The 19,034-nt window shown below is 37.0% G+C and overlaps 1 protein-coding gene across 2 annotated transcripts in view; it reads left to right on the forward strand.

Moving 5' to 3' along the window:
• Positions 1-19,034, forward strand: part of SYNE1 (spectrin repeat containing nuclear envelope protein 1) — a 255,666-nt gene that overhangs the window by 83,231 nt on the left and 153,401 nt on the right. For both annotated transcript variants that reach the window (XM_071549312.1, XM_071549313.1), the window contains exons 45-56: positions 1,414-1,617; positions 2,547-2,754; positions 3,500-3,612; positions 4,348-4,553; positions 5,578-5,733; positions 6,923-7,214; positions 7,879-8,051; positions 9,925-10,234; positions 11,996-12,160; positions 13,502-13,858; positions 17,691-17,827; positions 18,720-18,897. In XM_071549312.1, the coding sequence (XP_071405413.1) occupies positions 1,414-1,617; positions 2,547-2,754; positions 3,500-3,612; positions 4,348-4,553; positions 5,578-5,733; positions 6,923-7,214; positions 7,879-8,051; positions 9,925-10,234; positions 11,996-12,160; positions 13,502-13,858; positions 17,691-17,827; positions 18,720-18,897 (2,499 nt within the window). The remainder of the gene's footprint in view (positions 1-1,413; positions 1,618-2,546; positions 2,755-3,499; positions 3,613-4,347; positions 4,554-5,577; positions 5,734-6,922; positions 7,215-7,878; positions 8,052-9,924; positions 10,235-11,995; positions 12,161-13,501; positions 13,859-17,690; positions 17,828-18,719; positions 18,898-19,034) is intronic.

Below are 19,034 nucleotides of genomic sequence, written 5' to 3' on the forward strand. Positions count from 1 at the left end.
GGGAAATATCTTGATACATATCAGATTTTAATGGAATATAATATGAAACTCAAGCCTTGTCCACATTTTGCTGTGACCATACACATAAACCTAAATTACTGATTAGATACAGCTCAAGAACACTGTAATATAAAGATGTGCAAGTAATGTGGAAGTGTTTATCATCTCATATATTGTTTCCTTTACATGAGAAGTTCAGGTTTAATCATATGTTTCATAATAAATATCTGTCCACTTAGAGAGTGAAACTGAGAGCAAATTACTTTGCAGAATACTCTTGTTAATGAACACACACCTACTTCCCAGTACTAAAAATGATAAATTAAAAAAAAATTGTACCTACAATAAAATCATTGCAGTTGATATATTAATGCAGATTTGAAAATAAAGCCTCAAAAACTTAAATAAATAAAAAAGTATCCCCTAAATGAACAAAAATGCACAAATTATTTGCCAACATTCAAAAGTTAAATAAGTAAATTACGGTATGATTATCTCATATACTAAGAACATGAACAATCCTTTAACAGAATGTTCAGTAATTGGTCATTTAGCAGTCTTGGAAGTCCTGGTGGATGACAAATTGACCATGAGCTGGCAGTTTGCTTTGCATCCAGGAGGGCCAATAGTATTCCTTCACTATGAAGAGTGTGGCCAGCAGGTGTAGGGAGGTGATTCTTCCCCTCTATTCAGTGCAAGTAAGGCCACATCTGGAGTTCTGTGAACAGATGGAGTTCTGGAACAGGCTGACCAGGGAGGTCATGGAGTCTCCTCCCTCTGTGGAGACATTCAAAACCCACCTGTAGAAGTCACTTTGTAACCTACTCTGGGTGACCCTGCATTGGTAAGGGGTTGGACTGAATGATGTTCAGAGGTCCCTTCCACCCCTAATGATTCTGTGATTATTTCATTATTACTAATATGTGTACAACTAACATCTACTGTAATTTCACATATTGCTGTCTTCGAAAAGGTTAATGGGCAAGAGAGTAACTTTTTTTGTACTGTCTTCAGTTTTCACCTGCTTTGTACTGAGATACTTTAAGCCTCTGTGCTTCTAAGGTTCACCAGTTGATGGGGGCTTTTATAGAGCTATTTGAATTTACATCATGTTCTGTATATATGGCAAATTAGTAAAGGAAAAACTGTTTAATTTTTTCAGAAATGAATAATAACTTCAACAGTTTGCAGTCTGGCTTTTTATAAGTCAGTATCCCTTCTTTGGATTAATGTATATCTAAGACTGAATCCTAAATGGTTGACATTTTTTATGTAAGAATCTCTAGTTACAGCTGTGACGAGAGAAAAATTATCATTGTGTTCCATGTTCCTACCTTCCATTTTGCCAATAAGCATTTACCATACTGAATACTTTATTATTAAATGCCTTAATACAGAACATTTTCCTTTTAGTTTATAGAATCAGATTTGAGGCAAAAGTTGGAACATGCCAAAGAAATGTCAGAGACAGCAAAAGAGACACTGAAAGATTTCAGTACTCAGAAGATGGAATTACAGAAGATGATTGGTCAGATGACAGACTGGTTAACACAAGTGGAAGAGACACTGTTAAACTGTGCATGTAAACTGGACCCTGAAGTTCTAAATAAAGTAAAGGTCAGTGCTGAAGAAAATTTACGTTTTGTTTTACACTGTGATCTTTGGGGATTTTTGGTCACAGTTTTTGATAAGTGTTTTAGTTACTTTTCATTTAATAAAAAATACATACCTCCTGCACGGCTGCTAGAATATTAGCAAATAATACAGTGATAGTTTTTAGGTAGTTCCACCAGTGAACAAAAGTTCTGATTTATCAATTTAATACAAATCTTTTAGAAAAATGTAATGAACAATATGGCCTTTGTTGTGACAAGAACTAGTTGTGTTATGTTAAACTCCTCTGGGATGTTTGCAATTCCATTGACTCCCTTGCAATATAAGTTATGAACTTATAACTCTGGTCCAAACTCAATTTTAAAAGTTCATTTTAAAACAAACTTCTACCTCAGAAGTCCTCCTCAGTCTTCATATGTAGCCATTCTTTTGTTTACAACCTATTGCTCTTGATTGCATACAATTATACGCATCATAACTTGAAAAACTACATGGAGATTTTTCAGAGTAAGAACATGTGAATTTTGACACACTAGCCAATTCACATTTAATTTTCAGAAAATTGTTCCTCTCAAGTCAGATGTAAATTCCCTCTCATTGAGAAATCTGCCAAATACCAGTGTCATATTGCATCTCACATGTGCTTTCAGACTTTACTTATAATAACTATTCAATATACCTTGAAATTTATATTTTTATAATAGAGTAATAAATAATGAGAAACAGTATTTTTCATATTTCTATGACGGCTCTTTAATTTTAAGGATTCATCTCACTCAGAAAATTCAGGAATTGTGATCCAGTACCTCTTCCCATCATTGTGGCTGGGTCTTGGAGGAAAGAACAAGTAGGAAGGGTAGGAATGCTTGAGAAAAAGAAGGCTCTTTTGTTTCTTTACAAATATTGTAATTATGTTCTAACTGTATTTTCAGGAAACACAAAAAGACCTTCAGCTTCAGCAAAGCAGCATTGACTCAACCCGTGAGAAGCTCAACAGCCTGTGTCGTAAATACCATTCTGTAGAGCTGGAAACTCTTGGTGGCACTGTCACCTCATTAATTAAGAAGTATGAAGCTGTGAATCTGCTCTGTTCCAGAACACAGGCCACACTGCAAGAGTCCTTGGAAAAACGTTTTTTCTGTGAGTCTTCAAGCTTGTTAATATGAGCCATTAGTCCATGGCTGTGGATCATTCTGGAGTTTGCTAGAGTCTCCAGTGATTTCACTGGCAATTTCAACTTCATTTTTGTATGGATTCTTTCAAAAAGTCCTGTTACCAAATGTTCGTTTGATAACTGCTATGAAACAAAGCATTTTACATAAACAGAATGCAACTTTAGCCATTGTATATGCAATGTAATATGCATGTAGCAATGTAACCATGTAATACACACGAAAAGGCACCTTTCCTCACTCTTAGTCCTCACCTCTATCATATAAATACACTTTGTGAACTTGCCATAAAGAGATTTAACCAAATGGTAGTGTATATAGTGTAAAAGTACCTACCTGAAGCATTTTCTGGGCTCATTGGATAGTCAGAGGAGAAAAATAAGTACTTTTTAATTTTACTAAGATATTAATCTAGATTTTATCTAGCATAAAAATGGGATATATCACAGACTGAAAAAGCTCATCTTTTCCTATTGACTGCAAAGGGCAACCTAGTGTGGCTGTTCAAATTTGGATATTTACAGTGAAGACATCTAACTTTTTGTGAAATTAATCTCAGTGCCCACAGTCATTGAAGACAAGGAGACTTATCCTTTTAGCTTTTACAAACTATTTCTGAAGGATTACAGAGTTGCTTAAAACAGCTGTATAGTATTGTGGATAATGCTGTGTTTTAAAAAAATATTCTCTTCTTTATATTTTTACTAAATAAGATTCTATGCAAGAATTCCAAGAATGGTTTTCTGGTGTGAAGACTGCAGTTAAAGAATCATCTGACAGGTCTGGGGACAGCAAAGTCATAGAGGCAAAGCTACATGACTTGCAGGTATAGTGAACAAATAAAAAAAACATTAAAAAAAAACCCACCAAACCCCAACCAAAAAAACCCCAACCAAACCACAACATAAAAACAGTAATTAGCAATTTCGTATAGGTAACCAATTATATCTCTAAAATAAATTGTTGACACTAACATAATTATTGTTTTTGTTTTTAAAAAGTTACTGTAAGAATGGTTCAAGGCAGCAATATATACTGTAGAGGGAATACAGTAAAACTGTGTTCACTCTTCTGAGGGATCAGAATTTAATTTCTGGAAGATTTCTGTGTACCTAAACTATTCTTCCTTCTGAATTTTGTTTTTTTTTTCCTGTTTTGCCTTCCTTCTTTTCCTTTTTCTATTTTTCCTCACACCAATCAACGTTTCAGATTAACACTGATACATCAAAGCTTGTATGTATATACTTTTGATGAGACAGAACATAAATAGGAAACACCTATTGTACACAGATGTAATTCCTGAAATGTGTGACATCTTCAGGACATTATTAAACTACCCATAGAAAACTATGACTACCTTGGGATGAAATAAGAAAATTGAGTACTGTGGATTGTAGTACCACTTAATAAAATTTTATTTGAACCATCTGCTTAGAATTTTTTCCATAGCTAGACATGGTTCTCATCTTGTTGGGGAAATGTGACCACTTCTCAAGGAAATATTGCTTATCTTTAGTTATCAAATCTTGCATGTTTAAACCAATTTTTTTTCATTACACAGGGTGTGCTGGATTCTGTTAGCGAGGGACAGAAAAAATTAGATGCTGCCTGCAAGGAAGGAGAAAGTTTTTATGGTTGTTTACCCGAACCAGTTGTGAGCCATATTCAGGAGCAAATAGCAAAGTCTAAGCAAAACTTGCAGGAATTCCTCAACCAGTGTCTGAATGACAAGATGGCCCTGGAAGCTTGTGCCTCGCACCTGGGAAGGTGAGTACTACAGCAGTCACAAATGGACTCCATGAAATTGTCTGGCTGCCAAATATGAAATTACTTGCAGTTGCTCTAGTCCTGCTAGTTTTTTTCTTTGGAAATATTTAAGAGATATTGAAGTTCTGTGATAAAAGTGAAGCAAAAGGTCTTGCTCCAAGGGTATTGATTTAGTTAAAGAAAGGAAGGGCAGGATCATTTATGTAGAAGTTTTGTAGCTTATGCAACTCCAAATCAGCAGTTAGGATTTCAGTAATTTAAATGCCATTTCCTGGAAGGAAAAGGTATGATGAGTGTTCCAGTTCTGCCTTGGGGTTTGAAGATCGTATGCTTTTTACACAACATGTGCCTCTTCTGTCCCATTCCAGAGGGACATTTTTGCTAAGGAGCTAATAAGAAAACACTCTTAAATTACTGCTTAGGGCTGGAATTGTGGGAGTTCAAATATTTGCAGATGTAACTAGATTCAAAACTGTTGCTAACTGAAAAAAAAAAAAATTAGTGTGGCAGTAATGGGAAAAAGAGCAAGATGAGATGGTGTGCCTTCAAGTAAGGAGAACGTTTTCAAACTTAGAGCCGGAACTTGCTTTGCTGATTTTTAAGCACTCAAGATTCCAGTTCTCTTCTCTTGGAGAAATTGAAACCACAATGCTTGAGGTGTTCTGAGTGTCAATGCTGACCAAAATCCCACTTTTACCCATTTTTCATTCTTGGAATGAATCATTATAAGGATTTGGAAAAAGTTTTCTTTTGGTCTGCTTTTACTGAATCTAGTAATAAATAAAAGCACTGTCCCTTTAAATTTCAGAGGCTTCTGTTCTCCCTGTAGTTCCCATGATTTTGCTGAACATTTTTAGAGAGTTGCTGAATATTTTTAGATTAGTAGTCACTGTGGAGTTATGTTTTGTGTACAACTCTTAATCTCAAAGCATGAAATTGATACCCAGTCTTGTGGATATTAAATTCTTACTAACTTTACCCCATCTGAGAAGTATTTTTAAGGGAGTTTGTATCTGTTCTGTAGCTTTGAAGATCAGTACAAGAAACTTGGCCTCTGGATGCATGACATGGAAGAAAGAATAAGCACAGAAGCATTAGGAGAGAGCAAACAGCTTATTTCTGAGAAGAAAAAGGAGGTGCAAAAAGTGGAAAAGTTCCTGGAAGAGCTGCTGAATTCAAGGTATATTGAAAATACATTTTCTAAAATACTCTCACTTTTTTCCTCTGCTAAAGCAACAGTAAAACTAAACTGCTGGGGTAAAGTGTATTTGTGAAAGATAGAGAAAATTGTTGGAAAATACTCTGTGAATAGAGGCTGAATTCAGATACTTCCAGTTTCAGGGTATTTCATCCAACTCCAATATTTAGTGTTGATACAATTCTTACTAAGAAGAGCTTATCATACTTCATTAATAAATGGAAACTGAAAAAATATAATTTGAAAAATTATTTTTAAAAAAAATGCTATTAAAAGGAATAGTGAAAATCACATTTACCATTATATCCATTTTAAAATTTTCTTTCTTTCTGTCCTGCAGCACTCAGATACAACCCAGTTAGCAGAATCCCTTTTCCATACACCTGTTTTTAAACAAGAGCTCAAAGAGCATCTACACTGGCTGTGAAATCTTTGTAAAATTTGGACTTAGCCAATAGATGATGAAGTAATTTCTGTTTTTAGTATGCAGTGTTTTTTGCAAATTCTTTTTTTATTATTATGTTGGTAAAGGTACAACAGAAATAGTAAGTTGTTGTAGTCTCACAGCATGCTAAAAACAAACACCCAGTCACTCTCTGTCCCCTTGAGACTGATGCAAGACATTTTGTCTGATGTAAATTCCCTGTAATCACCAGATATCAGGAGGGGTGATCAAGTAGATTCAGATTAATTGAGCCTGTATAAATCCAGTTTTAATCCCTTTTACTGATGCTTGTACTGAACCCCTGAGTCAGTGTCTAATCCTGGACAAATGACCTGACCTTTCCATCATGCCTTTCTACTTGTCAGAGACTATGAAATTCTTAGAAGCTTTGGCAGGTACAAAAAGGTAGCAGTTCATATAGAACTGGAAAATTTGACAGCTGAAAAGAAAATTAAGTTAGCTTTTAATTTAAATGTGCAACACAAAGATTTCAGTGCAATTATTCCAAGCAACAAAATCTGCAAGAAATGGCACTGCACACAAAAAACATTAATACACACTGCTTATATTTGCATTCAGTTCCTCCTAGAAATTTTTCTCTGTTAACTATGAACTCTGTCACTGGTGGAGTAGGTGATTATGACAGCAACCTTCATAATTTCTGATAGTTGCTATAATAAGTTATGCTTTCTGAAACTGATTTCAACTATTGTCATTTTTTTCCAGGGAATCTTTTGATCAGCTGTCCCAAATGGCACAGACTTTAAATGAAGAAGGCCACGGTGCAGGGAGGGAAGTGCGTTTGGCTTCTCAACATCTCACTAGTTATCAAAACATGGTCAAAAGTATCAAGGAGAAGCTACGGACATGTCAGCTTGCACTCCAAGAGCATCTCGCTTTGGAGGAGGCATCAGAGAGTATGTGGTCATGGGTGAAAGAGGTTCAAGATAAACTGGCATCATCACAGAGCACTCTTGGTAGCAAAGCCACACTGGAGAGACGACTGACACAAATTCAGGTAAAGAAGGATCCAGCTAGAGATTACACACCAAGATTAATATTGGGTGTGAGCCATATCAGTGGAAAAGGTATATTTTTATGTTTTATTCTTTCTATGGCTATGAAGAAGAGGAACAGAATTTAAGGTGATCTTGACAAATTGGGATGGGAAGTATGAAAAACTGGAGGAAGTTTAGTGGAGACAAGTGCCAGGTATTACATTTCATAAGGAATAATAAAATATGAAAACATATATTCGGGTCCCAAGAAGCTTTTAATAGACAGGAAGCCTTGGAATAATTGACAGAGAGAGACTGTGGTATATCTTATCACAGGAGATCTTCAGAAGAGGTTAGATAAACATCTATTAGGAAAGTTCATCAGTGTAGGAGATGTTCATATTTCTTCTAGCTATGCAGTTCTGTCATATTGTGCTGTGTTTGACCTCCTCATTGTCTACTGCAATGTGAACAATATTTTAGAATAACCAGTGTAGTAAAAAACCCTGTATAGCTGTGGAAAAAGGTACTAGGTCACTTACACAGACACTTACAAGAAGAGGTGCCTAGAAGTTCATATTGGGTATGACTGTCAAGGACAAGTGAGCTCAGAGAAGATGAAGAATAACAGCTTTCATCTCTCATCAGGTTACATTTGATGTTTTGACTTCTTTTGCCTCACAGGAGATCCTCTTACTCAAAGGTGATGGTGAAGTTAAGCTGAACATGGCCATTGGCAAAGGAGAACAAGCACTTAAGAGCAGCAATGAGGAAGGACAAAAAGTGATACAAACTGAGCTACAGACACTGAAGGATGTATGGAACAACATCATCAGTACCTCAGTGAACTGGCAGAGGTAAGACTCCCTGGAGAACTGTTACGGGTTTAGTTAGGTAGGCCTAAATCTAGGCTTTAGGTCAGACCTTTCCCTTTTTGCTTACAAGGAGTGGTACCTCACTGTGCCTAGAGGTACATTCATTCATTTTAAGTATGTGAGGGGAAATTTGCATTATTAGAGAGAATCACAATTGCCTAGAAAAAATACATTCTTCTATAAAAACCCCCTATCAGATTAATCAAATTTCATATGAGATGGTACTTTAAAGTAATTTGAAAATGAATAGAAATCATACAAATTCACATAGAGAAAAATTTAGAAAGGCCTTTCTGAGTTATTTAGCCTGTACTTGGGCAGGACCAAGGATAGGCAACAGATATTTACCTACTTCTTCCATACAAAACTCTAAGAAGGTTTCTCAACTCTGGTTTTCAGTAAGTTTTTTTAATTAAAAAAAAATCTCCTAATATCAACTCCAAATAATCTTTTTTGCATAATAAGCTGATATAATCTTGTCTTAACCTCAGTGGAAATGCCAAGTTTTTCTTATTGTCTGTGTGAGACTGCTTTGTATTGTATACATTTTTCTTAAAATACAATAACTGAAACTGGTCTGATCTCTTACTGTATTTGAGACCTTTTTAATTCTGCATAATGTATCAGTGCTTTCCATTCCCTTCGTGTACCACACTCCAGAATGAGATTTTCCTTTCTTCTCAATAGTATAATTTTGATGAATTTTGTTTATTTCTTTATTCTCTCCTATCTCCAAATCCTTTCCCGCAATACTAATCCTAGGCAGTTATATCCAATTTTGTATTTGTAGATCAATCTGATTTCTCTTTCCTAAGGAAAACATTATTTTCACCATAAAAGTCCATCTTTATAAAATTTCTTTTAAGAACATCTGACATTTAAATCCTGTCTTCCAAACTAGCTGCAGTGGCCACCTCACTCTGTCATATGTAGGTTTTGCAAGCACCTTCTATTGTATTATCCCAGGCATTATTGGATAGAAATGGGCCCTTGGTGAGCTTCTGCATGATCTTGCTTCCTTAGTTCTCTAATGAAAACTAAGAAATCAGAAAGGTCACAGAACTGTATTTTAGATAATCTGAGTGCTAGGATATCTGGGTCCTAAATATCAATGGTGAGAGTCATGATAGCCATAAATTGGGTTTTTGCAATTGAAGGTGGTGCCACTTTCTTAGCTACTCCAAAATGGTAACAGAATTGCAGGTAGAAAATTATTATATGCCGCCTTCAATGTGTCACTCAAATTTCAGCCAATTTTGTAATAAAATACTATTTAGATTAGGTTAGGCAATTGTCTTTACACTCTTGTCTGCCATTAAATCCAGTGGCATGAGAATTACATTCCTTAACATGACTTCCAGAGAAATATGGGGATCTACAAGGAGGAGCAATGTATAAGAGAAGAGAATATTTCTTACAAATTGTAAATGGTATTATGTATAATTGATCTGTTCTTTTGAACCTTGGCTGAATATCTCCTAATTGACATTAATTTCATAGGCTGCTGCATATTTTATTAATCTGATCACAGAGAACTCCAGTAATGCTCAGTATTTTACTTTTTTGAACAGATACTTAAACATGCAGATAAATTGCTCACATAATCTGTAATAGGGAAGCAGTTGTATTAAGTTGTACATAGTAGCCCAAAACCCACAAGAATTCTAGAATAGCTTGGATGTAAATTAATATAGAAAAGTAAACCTTCATGGAGAAAAAAAAAAGCAGCAAGTTCTAAGAATATTATGCATGGCTACAGACAGTGTAACAATTAAGGTATAAACAGGATCTTTTTTCTTTCCCAAATTGTTCAAAAGTTCTCAATCTGCTCTTTGTATGTTTCTTTCAATGTAAGCTGCCTAGATTCTGTCATTAGCCAGTGGAACGACTATCTGGAAAGGAAAACCCAGCTGGAACAGTGGTTAGAGAAATTGGATCACAAAGTGGAACAGCCTTTAGAACCACAGATTGGTCTGAAGGAGAAGTTTGCTCAGCTGGACCACTTCCAGGCTATTGTTTCTGAGATAGAGAATCACTCTGGTGATTTACAGCAACTCATTGACAAAGCTGTGGAACTATATGAAAAAACAGGGGATGATTCTTTTGGAGATGCAGCTCAGGAAGAGCTAAAAACACAGTTTAATGACATCTCAACTGTAGCTAAGGTAAGATAAAGATCTCCATTTCAAGTAAATTACATGTTTAGACATTTTTATATATAGCTAAAATTTTGATTTTTGTAATTTTTTAGTAACTAAAGGATTAACTATGTTTGAATCATCTTCCCTCAATTATAGTTGAATGTAAAAAAAATGGATATAGTTTACTAAAATTCAGCAGAATGCAAAAACTATATTGGGAATTTAAATGTTTATGATTTTTGAAAGTGAAGGTCGTATATTTTATTTCTAGTTTAATATATATAGCAGTCTTTCTGATATTCTTACACATCTACTTTCCTCTAATTATTTTTCATTCATTCCTGGCACTTGTTTTTTTTACCCAGAAGGGAAAGAATAAAATGCCTCTGAGCAGAAAACATATTGTCAGAAAGAGAAATCCTATTGTCAACAAGATATATGCCTGTATTTTGTGGTGTTTCAAGCCACTAAACACTGCAAATGTTATACAGGTATTTTGTTTAGTTTCTAAGGAAAGACATGTGAGCTCACTGAGACCTTCTCCCAACCAGATCAAGACATCCACTCTCCCCTTCTACTGGTACTATATTTTGAGCAATGTGAGCAGGGATGAATGGTTTCCTTTCTTGGGATTCTTTTACTTCCCTAGAAAGGCTATTTTGTTGCAGTCAGGTGCATGTGGACATTTTCTTTATCTTCCATAAAATGCATTAAGATGTAAAAGCTTTGATGATTTACTTAGGTCATCTTTGTTTGGCTTGTAACCATCCATTGTCTAGTTGATCTGACACATTCTGAGACATTATGATATTATTTTCAGCAGCAACAGTAGGTTTTACTAATCTAGCTTATTTTTAAAAAGCATGTTTTGAATGTTGAGTTAGTCAAAGTTATAAATTAGTTTAATTTGTAGATATTTTAGTCTGAAACTAGTTTCAAGACTCTTCAATCTAGATTAGAGTATCCACGCAGTAGTAGAAAGCTATTTGATCAGCTCACTTCACTTTTGGTTAATTTTGATAAAGATTCATTAGGGTTATCTCACAAGAATATAACAATAAATCTGCTGTCAGACCAAAGGCAAATCTAGACCACTATACTCTTTCACCATTTGTTAGTAAGTTAAGCTGACCCATTTTATGCTCACATTAAAAAGCTAAGATGGAGCCAGGAAGCAGTTGTATTTCCTGTGTCAAGGAAAGCATCCTCCAGGACTGCAGGGCAGGTGGCTGGGGACAACCACCACTCTGGATGTGATGGGACTGATCACTATAAGAACCTTTTGCACTTCTGAACAGCAGAACTCCTTTGTGGTCTTCCTATGAGGCATCTCTGTGATTCTATTCAACATTTGTAGCTACTTGGTGCTTCTAAATACGAGCTGTGTTTCTGGTAGCAGTGCTGCTCCCTGGGAGTATTTACAGGTCATCTGTAGGACCCTCTCCAGAGTGTATTGGGAAAAGCATGACAAAGTTGCACAACTGCAGCATTGATATCTATTAAACAATACACTAGACTGTGTTAAAGTATGTTTTTGTGTACATTTTCAGAAGGCTTATGCTTCAGCAGAAAATGATTGTCTAGACCAGCCTGAACCAAACTTTATGCAGTGTAGCACTGTGTCCTGCTGCTGCAAGCTGTACTCTATCCAGTATGCATGCTACAGAGTCAAACCAACACTGCATGCTTAAAGCTAGCACAGTATTTAAGTAGTTTAATTGTCTTTGGTTTTTTGTTTCTTTTTGCCTTTTTTTTTTTTTGCTTTTTTCTTGATCTGAATGATAGGAGAAAATGAGGAAAGTGGAAGATATTGTGAAGGATCATTTGCTCTACCTTGATGCTGTGCATGAATTCACAGACTGGCTCCATTCTGCAAAGGAAGAGCTTCACCGCTGGTCAGATGCATCTGGAGATACACCAACTATACAGAAAAAGCTGGCCAAAATCAATGTAAGATAAAGTAGCTTTCTTCTGTGATTCAGACCCTATGCTCTAGAGTAAGCCAGAGTCAAACAGTTGTGGGATCTTAGAGATTTGAAAGCAAGCTTTCCAAGCTATGCTTTGTTTTCGGCTCGCTTTCCATATTAACAGATGGAGTAAAAGTATAATCAGATGTTAGTCACAGCACACATGGAAACAATTTGCCAGAGTGGAAGCCCAGTGGCATCGCAGAGGAATGTGGTTTAGCTGATTAATGAATACTCTTCTGTTCTCATCCCCAAATATGCTTCCTCCAGGAGCAGAATAGTCTGAATCAGTCAGAAACAACCTCTTTTGCTTTGTGTGAAATGGAGATGTGTAGAACCGCACAAGGATTGTTCTCCCCAAATACAGTACAAATGTATGGGTTGCCTCTCTGTCTGTACCTTCCTTAGCCTGGCAACTGTCCTTAGGCATTTAAATGTTTAAGCAATTTGCATATTCCGGAATGCGACTTTAAAGCAGACTGCACGTTTTCCTCGTGCCTGGTGTTTACTTTCAGATTCTTATACTAGCAACATTCTGCTTGGCTCCTAAACATGAACGAGTGGGCCTGTGAACTTGAATGCTATTTCAAAATTCAGGATCCTGGAGAACAAATTACAGATTTGTTGTGCACTCTTGGGTGGTTCTCAGTATCCTTGTGCTCAAACTTCTGATATATAAAACGGGAAAGGGAGGAGATAGCAGTGCCTACCTCGTAAGACTAAACGGAGAAGAAACATCACTCTGGCATGTAGTATTTGGGATGGTATTTTTATTCTCCAGTTTTTTAAGCTGAAAGCTCCCAAAATTCCCTTCAATGAGATGTATGAGATTGAAATAGGACACTGTAGAAAGAATTCAGCTGTGGGGAAAAAAAAAAAAAAGAAAAAGAAAAAGAAAAAAGAGCCTAACTCAATAAAACCCCATGTGCAACCAATTTTGGCACGTCACACGTCACGGGCAGGCTGTAAACTGCAGTTAATGTGTTTAAGACTGCTCTGAGAAGCTACACACCAGCCTTTCTTACGCAAAAGATCACGACAGAGCCGTTCTTTTCCGTATCTCAACCTAAAACTGGTACTGTCAGTACCTAAAATATGTTCTTTCTTTCTCCCAAATGCTCATGACCGTTTCAGAATCGTTTAATCCCTTCAAGGCCCGTGCACCTTTGACTGGGTTTTATTCCCCCTGTCCCGTGGCGGCGTTTCCCCAAGCCGCGGCTCGGTGCGGGACGGGACGGGACGCATCCCATCCCCCGGGCGGGCCCCCCGTTCGCGGCCGTGGCGATGGCGGCCGCCGAGTTACCATGGCAATGTCTCCCTGCAGGAGCTGGTGGAGTCCCGGCAGGCGGGCGCGGGCCGGCTGTGCCGAGTGGAGACGCTGGCTCCCGCCGCCAAGCGCGGCACCACGGCCGGCGGGTGCCAGCTGCTGGCGGCCGAGATGCAGGCGCTGCAGGCGGACTGGCGGCAGTGGGAGGAGAGCGCCCGCCGCAGTCAGGGCGGCCTGCGGGACATGCTCAGCCAGATGGCCCTGTCGGAACGGGAGTTCGCGGCTCAGGCCGGGCAGCTGGAGGAGGCTGTGCAGCGGCTCGGCGAGCAGCTGGCCGCCTGGTCCCGGGGGCTGGCCCCCGCCGACAACCGCCACACCGACGCCGAGGTCGTGGAGAGCTGGCGCAAGGAGAAAGTAAGGGCATGTCTCTTTTCCTAGCAGCTTTTCGCACGTAAATGTATGGTCACTATAGGCAGGAACCTTCAACCAAGTGGGACTATCAAGAAGAAAAGTACCAAGATGCACTCGTGAAAGATATTTCTGTGCAACTCCAACGACCAAAACTCTTTTTATAACTGTGATCAACAGTGTTTGCAAGGGACGTTCCCCCCACCCTTGGCCTCTGCCGCGCAAGGCTTAGCAAACACTGCCTGAACTTTAGGTGTTAAAAGCAGGGCTCGCCCCTGTGCGAAAGCCAAGGAGCTGGCACGCCGGCTCGGAGCTGCGCTGCCAACCTGCCCAGTGTTTCGAGCTAGAGTAGCACTTGATGGAGGAAATGTGAAGCATTTCCTAAAAGCCATGTAAGCAACTGGAGCCATTTCTGACTTCAAATTTGTTAAGAGTATATTGAGCTTATACGTTCCTTTCTTAAAATATCCTTTATAGTATGTTCTTTGAGATCTTGTTGAATATTTGCAGAAGCTATTCTGCAAAAAGGTAAAACTGCTAATTGTTTTGCTTTGGAATGCAGTGGAATTTAGAGAAATAGAGATTATTTCTGAATTGTAGAATTCAGAAATGCTAGAATGCCAGATCCCAATGTATGTGTCACAGGCACACTATATAAACATATACATATATTACATGTACATATATTTGCAACATTTAAGATATATTTGTATGTATCTCAGCTACAATGAATCAGAGCTGTTGATGAAAGATACAAAGTATTTTCAGGGTAGTAAAAAAGTTTCAATAAAGGGAGCAAGGTGTGTGATGTTGACTTTCTGGCCTCTTGACTGAAGTCATATTAAAAAATCCCAGAACACCTTCTCTTTGAACTGAGATTATTAATCTCCTTCTCTAGGGCCCATGCAAAATTATTTCTGTGGCTTCCTCTTTCACAGAATTCCTTGCACAGCATGGAACCTGCTTACTTGAGTTCCTGTATGTATCTGTAGAAGTAAGAAAGCTGACATTATGTTGAAGCAAATAGTGGTACAAATATGCAAGCACTTCCATGATATATGTATTTAAAAAGGAAAGGGAAACATGGAATTGTCATTAACACACCAGGGACTTTTTATTTTGTAAGTGGAGAAGTAGTAAATTCAAAGGAGATTGCTTTGATTAGTAGTATATATATAATATATATGTACTGTAGCTCTGTGTAGCAACACTTTATTTAGATTTAGACAGTTTTAAACTTTGACTAATGACAAAGTTGCAGAGGCCTCTCAAGATGTAACTATGCACAGCTCTACTATGTAATTTTATTTATAGTTAAAGGAAATGTGACAGTAATCCTTCCATTTCTGAACTCCAGGGATAGGCCCTATTGTGAACATAAAATAGCACTGCAGCTTTCTATTTCCATTGTCTCAAAGTGATTCTGTTGCCATGTAAGCCAAGGCCACAAATTAAAAATGCATTTCCTAATTCTCAGAATTAGCAAGATCATTCTGTTACTGTTCCCTTAGGTATGTGCTACGTAAGAGCAACAGATTTTGCACTTGGAATTCAGCAAATTATTTTGGTAATTGTCAGATTCAAAATTAAATCCAGGTGGCTTCAATAGTGACATCATTGTTTCTGTATGGGAAAATGCCATAGTTAAATTTACCCCACTTTGCAAGTTATTGATCCTGTTTGTTAACAGGTTATGCCTAAGGTTGTATGTCATGAGAATAACCTTTTAGTACTTATTGATGTAGGTTATTTGAAACTGAAAATTGTTTTGAAAAGAGGCAGTTCTAACCCTGTGCTAGTCTTAAGACATGCTTTCTTTACAAAAAAAAAAAAATAGTTTGCATTTCATTATGGTGATTCCTGCCTCAGGCAATTTGTGACATCCTGTGTTTTACTAATGCCCATTGTGTTGTTATTTCTAATGCTTTCGAAAAAAATCCTTTAAGTATTTCAACATAAGCTAACATAAGCAAAAAGTAGTTTGTTTAAGGTTTTTTCCCAAGCATCAGTGCTATTACGTAATTACTTAATTCAAATGCTACTTTATATGGCAGTGAAACAAACTAGCAGTTTGACTATTTCAAGTGTCTTTTAATCATGATTGAACAGGTTTCTGGCATATAAGTGGCTCAAAGAAAATAAAGTCCATAATATGAAGATGAATAATGTTATTCAGAGGAGTCCTGAAAATCTGCTGTAGCAAAATATTTTTTCAGACTCACAATAACACATAAAGTTTTGTATACCAAATACATTTGAAATGTCTCTAGACTTAATTTACAGGTCTTCTCTATGATCTGTAAATGCAAACAGATTTCAGTAATGTTAATATAATCAAGATGTTACTATGGTCTAAAACTTCGTTATTAATAGCCAACATATGCGTATAGCTTCATTTTCAAGATGGATAGTTGTTCTTTTAATTTCTGACAGCTCAGGTACTACAGAGAGGAAGTACATCTTTTATCTCTTTATATTGGCTCAAAAATGCATAAACTAGATCTTAAAAAAATTGATTACACGGTGCTTCAAACTTTCTCAGGAGAAGGAATATGAAGCAAGCATAAAGTAGCTTCTTGTGGGCAGCAGACACCTGAGCTTAACCCCTGGTGTTTGCTCTTTTGCTGTTCTTACTAAGTCTGTTGATCAGATTGCTAATTTTTCATGCTAATATTTCTTTTTACTTTTGTTTTGCATAAAGGGATATCTATTTATTGCATAGTTAATGAATACTTTACAGTGAAAAATATGCTCAGTGAGCATTTTTATCTCTGGAAAGGGGATTGTAGCATTTTATAAACCTTCTACATATATTTTCACGTATATCATTTTTATTTTTCCCAAACCTTCAATATTAGGCTGACAGATCATTACAAACTGTTTACTGTGTATATTTTCAATCATATGGATGTATATATTCAGAAACATGACTTGGGGGCATCCTTGTCTCCCACTTCCAGGTCCCTATTAAAATGTCTTCACTTTCAAGATGATCTATTTCTTAAGTTTATATTGTACATTTCTTCCAGACTGGTTCTTTAGCCAAACTAATCTGTACAAAACTCTCTGGCCTGCCTGCACTGCAGAACCTCTGCTGTCAGTCTCAGAGGAATGTCTGAAAAATTTAGTTCCTAGTGCGGCAAAGAGCCAAGTCTGCACGGCTCATTATGCTGGCGTAGCTGGCAGGATTCTTCAGTGGAGATGCTGTGGACATCAACAAGCACTGTTTTTGTTGGAGTACTTATCACACCTCTCCCAGTGACGCAAGCAAAGCCAACAAAAGTGCTTTTTTTTGTTGTTGTTGGCTTAGCTGTCTTCAAAGCAAGAGTCTTTCCAGTGTAGCAATGACAGGCAGTAACCTAGTTACTCTCACAGGATAGTGAGCAGCTATACTTTTACATTATGAAGTCATCTGGGAAAGAGTTGAAACTGATATAAAGCTTTGGGCATAAATTAACTTTCTGAATAGAGCTCAAAACAGTTTCTATTAAATATGCTAAACTCAAGTCAACAGGATATATTTACATAAACATTATATCATTTTCTCTTCCTTAATTATGTGTACTTTTGTATGTATACAGCTAATTGACAATACTATAGTTTATTTATTAAAATGAAATATATAACCTAAAATGTTCTTTAAGGACATTTTGAGCTAAGAAAGTTGAGGCATCCAGAAATTTGGTCTCTAGAAACTCATAATTTGAAATAAGCTTCCATAGGTTTGACTGCTAAAATACTCCTGAAAGTAATTTAAATTCTGATAAATAGTGATTCAAACAATATATATTTTCAAATATTTACTCCCTAATATTTTTAATTTATTTTATTTTAACAGGAAACATTGGATGCTCTAGTAAAGTCTGAACACCTGACAGATGAGATCAAAACTCAGTTAAATGATCTTTGTAGATTTTCCAGGGATTTGAGTACTCATTCTTCAAAAGTTTCAGGATTGATTAAGGAGTATAACAGGTACACATTCATCTTATTTATATTTAATCGCATGTGTGTTTGGCAGGGTGTGAGCTGTTTTTTAGGGAACCATTAATTAGAATTTTAGAATTAGAAACAGAGGTATGCAGTAATTAGAATCATTGTTTTGATTTTGGTGTCAACAGAAGTTATAAAAAGCCAGGCTATGCTCTAAACTCAGCTGAAACTAAATGTATATCCATACTGGACCTGTTACAGAAGTCCTTGTGAAAAATTGCAAGGTAGCAGTGTGTCTTATTTGTTGGAAGGAGGAATGAGCTATGTCAGGTAGTTAAGATATTTTTCTTGAGTTTGTCCTTCAGTTTACTCTTTTTTGATTAGTTGGTTCCTTGAAACAGGAACTAGCTAGGGAAGTTTTACTTGCTTTCTTGCTTTCTCTCAGGTCACTCTGTCTGATTTACTTTGGAGAGTGACACCTGCATTTCAGACACAAGGTTCTAGCTTCTGGCTTCTGGAGCTGTAGAAGAGTGTGATGACACAGATTGATCCTTATAACATTGTGAACTTAACTGCGCCACAGAAGATGAAATTTTAATCACTGTAGTTCTGCACCCTGTTCCTAGAGAGAGAAAGGGGCTTGCAAAACCTGTTCATGCTTGGGCGTACTGAGTCACTCCCTGGAAACACTTATATCTGTCATATCTGTGACAGTTATGTCCTGATTTACATGCTTCACTTTTGAGAACTGAAAGCTTCTAATGGATTTCCTGGTACTTCGGTTAAGTGCATAAATTTGGTAGGAGGAATCCAGGTTAACCTAACCTTACCATTGTGTTTCAGAGAACTAAAAAATAGCATTGTCACCTAACAGTCTTGCCTTTTCTCCCTCCTTCCCTTGCTCTCTTCTTCTTCCCTGATGTGATAAACCCAGCCTCTGTCTGCAAGCTTCAAAAGGATGTCAGAGCAAAGAGCAGATCTTGCAGCAAAGATTTCGGACAGCTTTCAGGGATTTTCAGCAGTGGTTGGTCAGTGCAAAAGTCACCATTTCCAAATGCTTCGATGTGCCTGAGAATCTCAGTGAAGCTTCAGCAAGTCTACAGAAAATACAGGTAACAGTTAAATATAACAGTTAAATACTAGTCCAAGGGAGATTCGATCAATTTCATATAGAGTTCAGATTGGATTGTTTGATTAATTACTATTTTCTGTTAATGTTGTTATTGTTAACACCAAAGGTGAATAATTG

The sequence above is a fragment of the Pithys albifrons genome, chromosome 2, assembly GCF_047495875.1.
Source record: "Pithys albifrons albifrons isolate INPA30051 chromosome 2, PitAlb_v1, whole genome shotgun sequence".
NCBI lineage: Eukaryota > Metazoa > Chordata > Aves > Passeriformes > Thamnophilidae > Pithys > Pithys albifrons.